The following is a 12,972-nucleotide window of genomic DNA, read 5'->3' as shown; positions in this document are numbered from 1 at the left end:
TTCAACATATAAACAAAGAAAAAAAAGAAAAAAAAAGATGAAAAGCAGAATTCTGAAGAAGAAGAAGAATCATTGAAAATTTTGAATTAATGTAAAGATAAGAACTCTTCCCATAGAAGATGGAACTGTTCCTTTTCATGTACAAAATGATAATGTAGCTCTACAATGCAATCAAATGAGAGATTATCCAGTAAGGGCCAGGGGAAGAAAAGACAAGTCCTGGTAATTAGTGACTGACTGATGAAGCAGATTTTTTTTGAACTAATTATAGAAAAGGGGCTATATTGTTGGAGGGTATGGTAACTATTCAATTAAGCATTTGTTAAATGCTTAGGATGTTCTAGGCATTGTGATATGCACTGGAGATACATAAATACAAAGAATGAAACAATGCTTAATCACAAGTTGCTTATATTCTGATGGAAGAAGACAAAAAACACATGAATAATAAGTATTTACAACTTCTGTCCATATATATATATACGTAATTCATATAGGAATGAGTGATGCTGCCAGAAAAGGACCTTAAGCACATTTCTAATGTTTGTGAAATTTCAGGCAAGGAACTAGAGTTTAAGGGTACAAGTAACTCTTTGATCATTATAGTTGATGAAAAACTAACTTCAAAAAAGAGGCAGATTTAGAAAAACAAGAGTCAGTCAAGAAAATGAAATTTAGCACATTTTGGATATTTTGGTTTTGGATTTCTGTGTCATGGATTAAAATCTAGGATTGATGAGTTTTTGGTGAGTGACAAAGTATGCTTAACAAAAGATGATAAGAATATGTTTGGAATCTTTCAAGTTTAAGCAAAATGATTTTAAAAGTTTAAATAAAAGAAAATAGCTTCTCAACAGTAGAGTTTTTTTTTTTTTAAGAACAACTAGTTTTTGCATTTAGCACAATTCCTGGTTCATAGAGATGTTTAATAAATGCTTGTTGATTGACTACATAGGAGAAAAATGTATTTTTAAAAAAATATTAACTTAGGTATCATAGGCAGGCCAAATGTAGAATTGAAAATAGGAATAGAAAAAAGCAAGAAATTCATGGGTGAAAATATCTAGGAATGGAAATAGAAAAAAAAACCTATGTCTTCAGTTTTCTATTTAAAAATATATATAAAATATAAAAATAAAATATTATAAAAATATATATATTATATATTTTAAAATATATGCATAAGAAACAAGTAAGGCAATGTTAGGGATGTTAAGATAAGGAAACAAATTTGAAATCATATTTCATTGAAATTTCATATGATGAGACCCATTATAAGACTATACCTCTGGAAAGGTGTACTTTCCCAGAGTACTTAAAGAACTGGTCAGTATAATAAATGTCTCTTTACTAATGAACTTTTAAAGATTTTGGTTAATGCTACAAGTTAGAAAATATAGAGAAAAAGATTGTAAAAAAGGAAAAGGAGTAGAGGTTGTGAATTATAAATCAGAGGATTTGAGTTCCTTTCCTGATCAAATTCTGGATGTGTTATTTGAATCATTCATAACTATGCAGAATAAGAAGTGGTATTCACAAAAAAACTAGCATGGCTGGATTAAGAATAATTTCTAGGCCACATTTTCCAAAAGACTTTTCCCTTATTTCTACATCTACTCCTTCCTTCTCTTTAAAGGTTACCTTCCTTGCATTCTGTAATTTTTTATTTACTGACATATATCCAGGATTAAGGCTTGATAGTTTTTCTTTCCTCTGCCTTGGTTATACCATCTTGTATCCTGAGTTCAGTTCTGGCACCTACATGTTAGAACAGACACTGAAGAGCTGGAGAACATCCAGATGAGAGAAACAAGAATATGACGTAGAGCCTTGAGATCATACCATCTGATGATCAGTTCAAAGAATTTGGCATATTTTATTAAGGATGAACAAAAGAGTTCTCTACATATTCTTCAGGTACTTTCCTGTTCTTCTTAGTCTCAAAATGCTAAATTCAGAGCAATGGGATGAAAGATGCAAAATCACATCTAGGCATGAATTGGGTCAAATTTCCTGCCAATTCAAACTACTTAAGGATGGAATGGACTACAGTAGGGCATGATGAATTCCTCTTTCTTAGAGGTCTTCAGATGGAGGCTGGACGTGTTAGGAATTTTTTGTTCCAATGTATGCTAGGCTAGTTTGAAACAATTTTACATGTTAATTGATTCAGTCATGAAGCACCTTTCAAGAGCTTTTTTTCTAGACTAGAGTAGAGATTCTTAACTTGATGTACACTGACCTCACAGGTATCTGTGGATTGATTTCAAGGTGGTCTACCAAAAAACAAAATAGTCTGAGATTTTAATAGGTTTAAGAACTGCTGGTTTAGAATCTAATTTGTACAAATAAAAATTGATTGCCAGCAAACATATGCTATAATATAAAGGGTACCTTCAATTTGGAAGACCTAAGCTTAAAATCAGGCTCTGATATGTATCTCTTAATATTAGAGCATTAGATGAATGTAGGAGATTCTCTGATGTAATGGACAGAGAACTCAGCCTTGGTTCCAGGAAAATATGAGTTCAACTCTGGCATAATCACGAAAATTTTAAGTTCTCTAGGCCATTCTCTCAGATTTTAAATTGCAGAGAAGATGCTGACCCATATTAATTGAGGGGATTGACTCATGACATATTAGAATTTCTTAGTAAATAAGAATATATAGGTCTAGTCTATTATTAAAATGTCATAAACCACAATATTTCAAGAGTCTACAATAGGTTAGGTGTTGCACTGATGAGCATTAAACTTTAGTAAATAGCCATTGTTAGTTCTGGAGTATGAATAAAAAGTGACTTAAACCCATGGTGATGATGATAATAATAATAATAGGTGCATGTATAATTAAGGTTTGCAAACTGTTTTACTTTCTGTAATTTTATCCTCATCAGTAACTCTTTATAGATATTATTCTCATTTGACAGATGAGCAAATTTTAGTTTAGTAAAGTTAGATGACTTTTTCTTGGTGAGTTACATTACCAGTATTTTTCTATGGCATTATTTTAAACCAGGTCTTTTCTAACTACATACTCAGCTCTCTTTTTGCTATGCCATATTACTTTTTCATATTTAACACAAATTGTTCTTAAACAGTATATATCTAATTTATGACTAGGCTCATATTCAAAGGTTTTACATTTAGGTTGTATTGGACTTCTCTTAAAGTACTTAGATTAATTCTGTCACACAGCTAATAAGTATGAGGCAAGATTTGGACTTCAAAATGTTCTATCATTCATTTCAATTTTTAAAATAGAGTATAAATTATTTTATTTTATTGGTTATTTTTGGTGAGGCAATTGGGGTTAAATGATTTGCTTAGGGTCACACAGCTAGTATATTATTGGAGCTAAACTCTGATCATCCTGACTTCAGGGCCTGTGCTCTATCTACTGCATCATGTAGTTGCCCCTAAAATTATTTAATTTTAGATTTTCTTAATGATTAGCAAGAGTTCTTAAATTGAGCTTGTTTTTTTAATATTATTAACTATTTTAATGCAATGAGTTTTCTTTATAAATTTATGTATTTTAATTTGTGCATTTAAAAACATTTTTCTGAGAAGGGCTCTGTATGATTGACTAGATTGACAAAGGAGTTCATGACATAGAAAATGTTGAGAATCCCTAAAATAGGACATACTTCCTATTTTTAGATGCTATACTTTTCTTAATGTGGCAGTGAGGTAGTTTATTAGATAGATTACTAGATTTGGACCCAGTGGAGTCCAAATCTTGCCTCAGGTGCTTACTAGCTATGTGATCCTGGCTAGATTACTCAACCTCAGATTCTTCATCTATAAAATATGGATAATATCAATAATGTCTACCTTACCAGGTTGGTGCATGGAACAAATGAGATAACATATTAGTTATTATCCTTTGTTCTAAAAGAAGCGCAAAATAACATCTCTATGTTAAATTCAAGTTATAATGTGTCTGTGGATTATTAGACTGATATGAGCTCAGAATGTTCTACTACAGGTCAGACACAAATTGTCCATGTGGTCATTTGGGGTGGATTCTATAAATTTATGCATCTCTTGTTTCTTTTGAGCTACTTCAATTCCGCTGTGCTCTATGAGCACAGCACTTTCTGATGAGGGTATGCCATGAAGAATGGGCCTATGCCATCGTTTCCTATGTTACAGAATCAATTTGAAAAATTTTAAAGAGATACCTAGAGAGTATATTTATACTGTTTTTGTTGATCACTAGTGAGTGCTTGCCTAGTATGAATTCTGGATAAAAAAGTTTTTATTTTTTATTTTTTTTAGCAATATACATTTGACACTTGAATAGCTCATTGGAGTTGTGCTCTCTTCAGTAGACTTTGAATGCTTGGCAGTTTAGCTCAAGAAAGGACCTCAGTGTCTGGTATCTTATCCTGACAGGTGATCTTCAGAATCTTCTTAAGACAATTCAAATGGAAGTGATTCAGTTTCCTGGCATGGCGCTGGTATACTGCCCAGGTTTCACAGGCATACAACAATGAGGTCAGCACAGCGGCTCTGTAGACCTTCAGTTTGGTAGTCAGTCTAATACCTCTTCTCTCCCACACTTTCCTATGGAGTGTTCCAAACACTGAGCTAGTTCTGGCAATACATGCATCAACTTCATTATCAATGTGTACATCCCTGGAAAATATACTGCCAAGGTAAGTGAACTTATCCACATCAAAAATTTCTCCATTTTCTGTAACTGATGGTTCCACATATATGGTACTGGTTGAAGGAGCACTTCTGTTGCCTTGTTTTAATTGTTAGGCTAGAATTACCTCAAGGAGTAGAGAATTGATCCATACTTTGTTGCATCTCAGCTTCAGAGACTGCATTTAGTGCACAATCATTTGTAAAACAAAATAAATAAATAATTCACCAATATTCCCTCCACTTTAGTCTTGGCTTATAACCTTTTTCAAATTGAAAAATTTACCATCAGTGTGGCAGCTCAGCTTGATGAGTTTTTGTCATTATGGAAGATGTTTAATAACATGGCTGAAAACATCATTCTAAAAACGTGGAGGCAAGAACCCATCCTTGTTTCACTCCATTAATGACTAGGAAAGTGCAAGAGCATCGACTCTTATCTAGAACCTGGGCAAGTATGCCCTCATGAAGCTGAAATATAATACTAACAAACTTCTGGGGCAACGAGATTTTGACGTAGTTTTCCATAAGTCCTCATGAATGATACTATCAAAGACCTTAATCAAATCTACAAATGTTGTGTTTTACTCCTACCATTTCTCTTGGAGTTGGCAAACCACAAACACCATATTGGCTGTTCTTCAGCCCTCCTAAGACCACAATGGCTCTCAGATAACCGTCTTATAAATGTAGGCAGCTTATTGAGAAGGACTCTGGCAAGAATCTTGCTAGCAATGATATCTTTTACCTTTATGAATATGGACAGTGGAGGCATCTTTGAACTCCTGGAGGATAATCTCCTTTTGACATAAAATACAGAAAATTTCAGTCACCTTTTGTATGAGCAATGGATCTCCCACCTTAAAAATCTCAGATAGAATATAATCATCACCAGGTGCTTTCCCATGTGAAATATGTCTAATGGCATTTAAAACCTCTTCTTTATTTGGAACTTCAGCTAGGGAGCAACTGATTTCAACCTGAGGTAAATGGGCAATGGCTTTAGCATTATTGATTATGGTCTATTGAAAACACTATAGAATTGGACAGCCTATCTCTCCAGAATCATATCCTTATCACTAATTACTGTGTCTCTTATCAGCACTGGGTAGAGATGCACTATATGTCTGGCCCATAAATAGCCTTTAGGACAACATAAAAGTGCTTTGGATTGTTACTATAAGTGTAAAACTGAGTTTCATCTGGATTCTTATTGAGCCTAAGATCCTACATTTCTCTAAAGTTTTCTTGCTCTTTACTTTTGATGGAATTAAATACTGCCTTCCTATAGATGGGTAAACTACACTGCTGGTAAACCCTGTGGAGTTCTCATTTTTCATTTAATAGCTTCTGAATTTCCCCATCGTTTTCATCAAATCAGTCTTGAATTTTGCAAAGATTCTGAACTAGATAAGTAAATGCTGTGCTCTACACCAAATCTCTGAAAGTTGACCCCTCCTTTTTTGTTCTGATGTTGCTAACTATGTGTTGATTCAATTTGCCCTCCAGGCTGGCAACAAACTGTTCCTGCTTAAAAAAATAAATAAATATATAAAAAATCACTCTAATTGATTCTTCTAGCCTTGGGGCTGTCATTTTTGTTGAATATGAATATTTAGCTTAGAGAGGATAAGTCTATGATCAGTTCAGCACTTTGTGCCATGTATTGCCTTCATCACTCTCACATCCTGTCTCTTTTATTTATAATTATATAGTCTCTTAAATGTCAATATTTGCTATGAGGGTGTATCTATAAAATTTTATTGCATTTAGGAAGACAGTGTTGCTGATGAGAAGGTCATGACATGCACAAGTCTTCTGTAGTGAGTTATCACTGCTGTTGCTGTTTCTGACTCCACTCCTCCTAAGGACTTCCTGCCAAGTCTGGTAGTCAGATGCAGAATTAGAAGTTTGTTTTCTTTTGGCACATTGATGATAAGGGTCTCCAGGTTTTTGTAAAAATTTTGTTTGACCTTATCAGCGCTAATCATGGTGGGATTATAGGCATTGATGATGGTGTTGTGACACTTTCCTGTGAATAATTATTGAGTTCTTATGAGCCTGTCATCCATTCTTTTTGATAGATATAGGAGCTTGTTGATTAGATTAGTTTTGATTGCAAAACTTACACCACCTTCACAGCACTCCCCTTTACTGCAGCCACAGCAGAAAAATCTACATCCCACTTTGACTTCAGTATGCTGGCCTTTATTTTCTAGCCTTGTTTTACTCAGGGCTACTATTTGGATGTCATACCTTCTGAGTTATCTCACAACAAGAGCTATTCATCTTTCAGATCTCCTGGATTTTGTTTTGTCTATAAGTGTGCTCACATTCCATGTACTAATGGTAAGTGGAATCATCTTTGCTGGTTTTTATATACTATTTTTGCATTTAACTGCAGGGTGGGATCCCCACCAGCCATGGTAATCAGGCCATGGTTGGGTAAGTAGATAATTTTTAGGACACCTTTCTAGTCCCCTTTTTTTTCACACCATGAAGTGAGCAATGTACTTCTTAAAAGGCTGCTTAGGCCCCCAGGATTGCTCCTAATGGGGAGACCATTCTATAGCCTGGGCTACCTGTGTACAGGGTTGTGACTACAGTTCCCAGTGTATATGTACCTATGTTTCATTTGCTTATCACCATGTGACTTTGAGATACGTAAAAATGATAAAATGATATGAGTGATATCTTTTGATATTTTTGCATAAATTGGAGTTAAGAGAGATAGAATTACACACAGCTGTTGATTTTACTCTCTCTTCCAAAGTCATCACAGTCCAGTGGCAGGACAGAATCAAGATTACTGGTGATGACTTGAGATACAGTGGATGATCTTGGCAAATTCAAGTTCTAAACAAGCCCTAAGTGCTCCACAGTGTCTGCTTCAGCTGCCTTTAGAGCTGTTGGAACAAGTTATTCTCATCTACCTATTTCATCCTTTCCATTCCCCAGAGACCTTCAACCTGGTTTAGTGTCTATTGAAATGGTTTACTGAGGTGTGGCCATTGTATATGGTACAGATTCTTAGAGCCACAGAGGAGAATTAAGTGGATCAGATGGATACCAAAGGTGGAAAGCATCCCTGAAAAGTAGTTTGATAGCTTTCACCTCAGAATTATTGTTTTCCCAAAATACATCCTAAATGCCAACATATGTAAAGCATTTAAAAAATATAAGAACATTATGAAATACTATCTGTTATTGTTATTAATAAATCATAAAGTTGTATCAGCTTCTTTGGCTAAAATGTCATTCTTTTAGTTCATACTTAGCTTTATTTTAGTATAACCCAGAGGATTTTTCTAGAAATTCATGTCTGGCCACCTATCTTCAAACCCATGTGTGTGTGGTAGGTTCTTTCAGCCTCTGTAGAGTTTTCTATTTATTTCTGTTAAATTTTATCTTATTCAATTTGACCTGTCACTTTAATTTGCTGAATTTTTTGGGGGGGAGGATGAGGGAAAAGGGATCTTTATTACATCATCCAATGAACATGCTAACCTTGGCAGCTTTGTTTCTTCAGCAAATTTGATAAATAAGGTAGCTATCTCTTTAGACAAATTACTTGATAGAATAACTTTATTTGAGCTATTGATGGAAACTATAGTCAGAATATGGTCAAAGTATTCCACTAGAGGTCTTACTCCAAATTGTCAATGACCTATTAATAAATACTTTCCCCATTTATTCATTCAACAAATTCCAGATCCATATACCAGCAGCCACACAACTCTTAGTTTCACACCTCTGTTTTTTCTCAACAAGATCAGCCTGAGAAACCTACAAATTTTGCTGAAATTCATATGTTTTATATTGACAGTATTTTCCATTCTTCTCACTGAGCTTAGATTAGTGCTGCTGCCAAAGGAGTATGTTGTAAGTTTGGCATGACTTATTCCTGATAAAACCATTTTGGTTCTTGTTGACCAATACTTTCCTTTCCAAATGTTCACATAACTATTAATATTCCATTTTAAGATTTTGTAAAGTATTAGAAAATCCAAGTTAATCAGTCTATAGTTTGTTGAAATTGACTTTCTTCTTTTCCGTGAAGATCCATACAAAATATAATCCTTGATAGACTCAACTCTTCTCTATTCTCCTAGACTTTTCAAAGATCACTGAAAAGTATATAGAAATCATGTTTGTCTTTTCCCTGATATATAATTCACTCTGTTCCCTTGACTTAACTCATTAAAAGTAGCTAGGTGCTCTCTTGCAATTTCTCCATTTGTCTTGGGTGTCAGCTCTGTTACTCAATCCTTAATTTTTATCTTTTTCTGATCCAAATATGAGAATCTTTATCTTCCTCTAGTTTTTGAAATAGTTAAAACACCATTTCTTCTTCAGTGTTTATAGCCAATCTAGGCCCATTTTGTATCTTATCACCACTGAAATAATTCTTATAAGACCATCGTATTATTTTGTATTCTTCTTCCTTTAATTGTTTTTGTTTCCATCATATATGTATATATATGTATATATCTTAAAAATATAAAATTTTTAATGAGTTGTCACTGCATCTATAATGTTCCCTTTAACTATATACTCCTCCAGATGGGAATTTTTTGTTTTTGTGCCATGTGTATTTTATTCTTGAGAACTTCCACTACCTCTTGAACTGCCTTTGCATTTGGCATTTTAGGCCATAAAACTTTATATTTTCTCTTAGTTCTTTGAAATCCTTTGTTCCCAAATGTCTTGTACATGTCTGGTTTTCATCTCTTCTGCCATGAATTTAAAAATAGAGTGGTTGCTTCTTACCAAGGTTTTTATCATTTCCACTTCTATAACCATTTTATCTTCATCAGTCCAGATTAAGTCTAGAATAACAGTTCAGTTTGCCTCCTGTACCTTTTGAAAAGCAAAAGCTATCATTGTGCAAAATCAAAGCTCTTTATGTTTCTCTACTTTTTGTTGAGGGTATGTCCTAGATATCTAAGTTGTTGAAATATAGTTATATTCATGGATAATATCGATACATGTATTTTTATATAAATATTTGGGGATATTTATAAATTATTTATGTTTCCAAAATTTGCATGAAGCCCTGGAGTTAAATGACTTGTCCAGGGTCACATTCCTAGTATGTGTTAATGACAATACTTAAACCATTCCCAATGCTAAAACTGACTGTATATCTATCATGCCATACTTCCTTTCCTTGTGATATTATTATTACTCTATCTGTGAACTAATATGGTCAACCAAGTATCTTTGGATTATTAGGTTCAAGTGTTTCTAACCCTACCATCTGCCTAAATGGAGGTAGATGTCACCATTTTAATTATCTGTCAATTATTTGATAGGCAATTGCTTATCAATTGATGGACCATTTGAGTTACAGTTCAGTGCTTTCATCAGAGTTATACTGACTCCCAATCTTGAATTCAAGATACTGCTTCCAGTCTCTGTATTTTCTCCAATATCTAAACTAACTTTAAAGTTTTGTTCTCAAATAATAATATTCCTGGCTTCTATAGCCTACCTCATGAAATCCTAGAGGTCAAAAACCCTGGAGAATGGCCTTTAACATCCTGTTGCCATATAGTGATTTTCAAAATCAGTGGATGGTAGAAGAAGATAGTTCCTCATTGTCAATGTATAGGTTTCATAGCAACCTTTAATTATCCTATTACATGATTTCCTGAATGCACTCTCTTTCTTAAAGAAGGGATCTTCTTATCTTATCAAAGTTGGAAATAAGGGCTATTTATAGGACCAATCTTATGTCGTTCCTGATGTGGGTTGGTTAACCCTTCCTTCAGCAATTTGGGGATTCTCTACATTCAGGATTTTATGATAATCATGCTGGACTTATTGTGGACAATTATTCAGTCTAGCTCAGTGTAGTTCAAAACTTTTAAACTAAAGAGGTAACACAAATCTCAGATTCCCTAATACCTTGAATTTCAGACAGGTTCTAGAACACCTGACCTTACTGCTCATTTTGAGAATGTCTCTAAATAAAGGGGGATAGCAATTATCTACTCATGGCTGCAAGGATTATTCTAAACCATTTTGCTAATTTATTCCCAAATTACTCTCAATATAGGGACAGAGTAAAAAAAAATAATTTGCAAGGGTGAATGTTGAAATTCATCTATGCATTCCACCCTTTCTGTTATTGTTTGTTTGCATTTTTGTTTTCCTTCTCAGGGTTTTTTTTTAACCTTCTTTCTAGATCTAATCTTTCTTGAGCAGCAAGATAATGTATACATATATTGTATTTAACATATACTTTAACATATTTAACTTGTATTGGACTACCTCCCATCTAGGGGAGGAAGGATAGGGGAAAGGAGGGGAAAAGTTGGAACAGAAGGTTTTGCAAGGGTCAGTGTTGAAAAACTACCCATGCATATTTTGTCAATAAAAAGCTATAATAAAAAAGAAATGTATCTATGCATATGTTTTGAAAACAAAGTTTTAATTTAAAAAAAATCAAAAATCCAAGAAGGAAAGTCATAGGAAAAGATTATATATTATCAGTATATATCAAGGTTTTCTTTTTCTTCCTCCATTGAGCCTTCCTTAGAACCCTCCACTACATGGTCCCCATCTGATTCCTAAGTTTTCTTACATGAAATATTGATCTTATAAATATACAGTTCCACTGCACCTTCTTTTGCATGTTATATTTCTTTTGACCATGCTATTCTCTTCTAGAGTGAAATTTCAATCTGGCATTGTATTCTACCAAGTTTCAGTGGTATCTAAGAGAGTGAATTAGTCTATCACCTAAAGTCCCTGTCTATACCCCCTAAAATTTTTAATTCTTTGCTTTCTTTTTATTTTCTTATGGAGACATAATTTTCCCTCTCATTAGTGACTACATACTTCATGTTTTATGATCCTCAGGGACTCTCTAGTATATGCCAAATATAGAGCATGGGAAGACAATATCTTTCTAATTATATTTATATGAGGTTGACAAATAACTATGTTGGTACTGCCCAACAGGGAATCCACCAATTGCCCATATATGTTTCTTCTTTCTTATAAACAAAGATCTATTTTTTTCCATTTGGGTAAATCTCACTCTCTAGAGGAAGAGCTTAATATGTCACAGATGTCCCATGTGATCATGTCCAGTATTCTTTCTTTCCTTCCTTCTCTGTTTCTTTTACATACCCTGGCTAAGGCAACCAGATAGTACAAAGAGATGTGGAATCAATAAATCTTCAGTCAAGTTTTCCCTCAGTTATTTTCTGTCTACTACTACTAGATAATATGACCCTAGACAAGTCATTTTATCCTCATTTTTCTTACCTGTAAATCAGAGATAATAATATCACCTACTTCATAGAGCTGTTGTGAGGATCACATAAGATATGTGTGTGTATATATATATATATATATATAGTGTTTTTCAATCCTTACAATGCTGTACAAATGCCAATTATTATTGTTGTTATTCCATAGTCCAATTTTTAGGCAGAGGTGAAGATTTCCTTCAGAAAAAGTCTCATTAGAAATATATATATATATATATACATATATATATATATATATGTATATATACAATGGCTGGAAATGCTTGAAAGATTAACATGTTCTCTAGAAATAGCATTAGACACGTTCTGCTTATTTTCAGAGGGTAAAAGTACAGTAGATGGAAGTTTTACCATGGCAGCAGGTTTTGACTCAAGATAAGAGAGAACTTCTTAACAATTAAAGTGGTATTAAAATGGAATAAACTGCCTTGTAAGATATAAGCTCCTTATTATAGAATCATTAAATTCTAGCACAAGTTGGATAACTTGTCTAAGACTTTGTAGGCCAGCTTTCTCTTTCACTTAGGTATTAAGCCAGATGACCTCTGCTGACCCAAAACCCTCCACAGTTTGAGTTTCTTGAATTCGTTCTAGGGTATTTTAGAAAAAAGATTGTTCCAATGCCTATAAATTCCTTATCAGAAGAAAATGACATTTTTCTAGATATGACACCAGGCCATGGTTTTCTTATAGTCCTTCTTAATGTTTAATTTTAATAGACTCATGAAACACTAAAACTATTTTGATTATTTGACCAAAATATGTAGTATATAATGGCTTCATTGATAAATCAGCTATCTAGGTAAATCTCTTTTTACAACATTTCATATTCTAAATATTTCATTGATAATTTCCCCTGTTCTAATTATAAAACACTTACAAAACAGTTTCCTTACAACAATTACATGAGGCAAGTAGAGTAATCATTACTGTTATCTTTTCTGTAGATGAGAAACAGGTGTAATGCTGTTTGGAGAATTATTTGTTCAAGATTTTACAACTAGTTAATCTAGTTAGTAGTTACAACTAGTTA

General features: G+C 33.5%; 1 protein-coding gene across 4 annotated transcripts in view; it reads left to right on the top strand.

The window, feature by feature from the left end:
- The window catches only part of HGF (hepatocyte growth factor), a 108,217-nt gene that overhangs the window by 42,544 nt on the left and 52,701 nt on the right, over nucleotides 1–12,972 (top strand). Inside the window, exon 8 of one of the 4 annotated variants that reach the window (XM_074268492.1) lies at nucleotides 4,402–4,877. The exons of the other annotated variants lie outside the window; for them this stretch is intronic. Coding sequence (XP_074124593.1) covers nucleotides 4,402–4,502 — 101 coding nt within the window. The 3' untranslated portion in view covers nucleotides 4,503–4,877. Of the gene's footprint in view, nucleotides 1–4,401; nucleotides 4,878–12,972 lie in introns of those variants that run through there. 4 annotated transcript variants of the gene reach the window in all.

The sequence above is a fragment of the Sminthopsis crassicaudata genome, chromosome 5 (assembly GCF_048593235.1).
Source record: "Sminthopsis crassicaudata isolate SCR6 chromosome 5, ASM4859323v1, whole genome shotgun sequence".
NCBI classification, from domain to species: Eukaryota; Metazoa; Chordata; class Mammalia; order Dasyuromorphia; family Dasyuridae; genus Sminthopsis; species Sminthopsis crassicaudata.
Note: the sequence above shows the minus strand (reverse complement) of the source record. Positions and strands in the feature narration are given on the sequence as shown.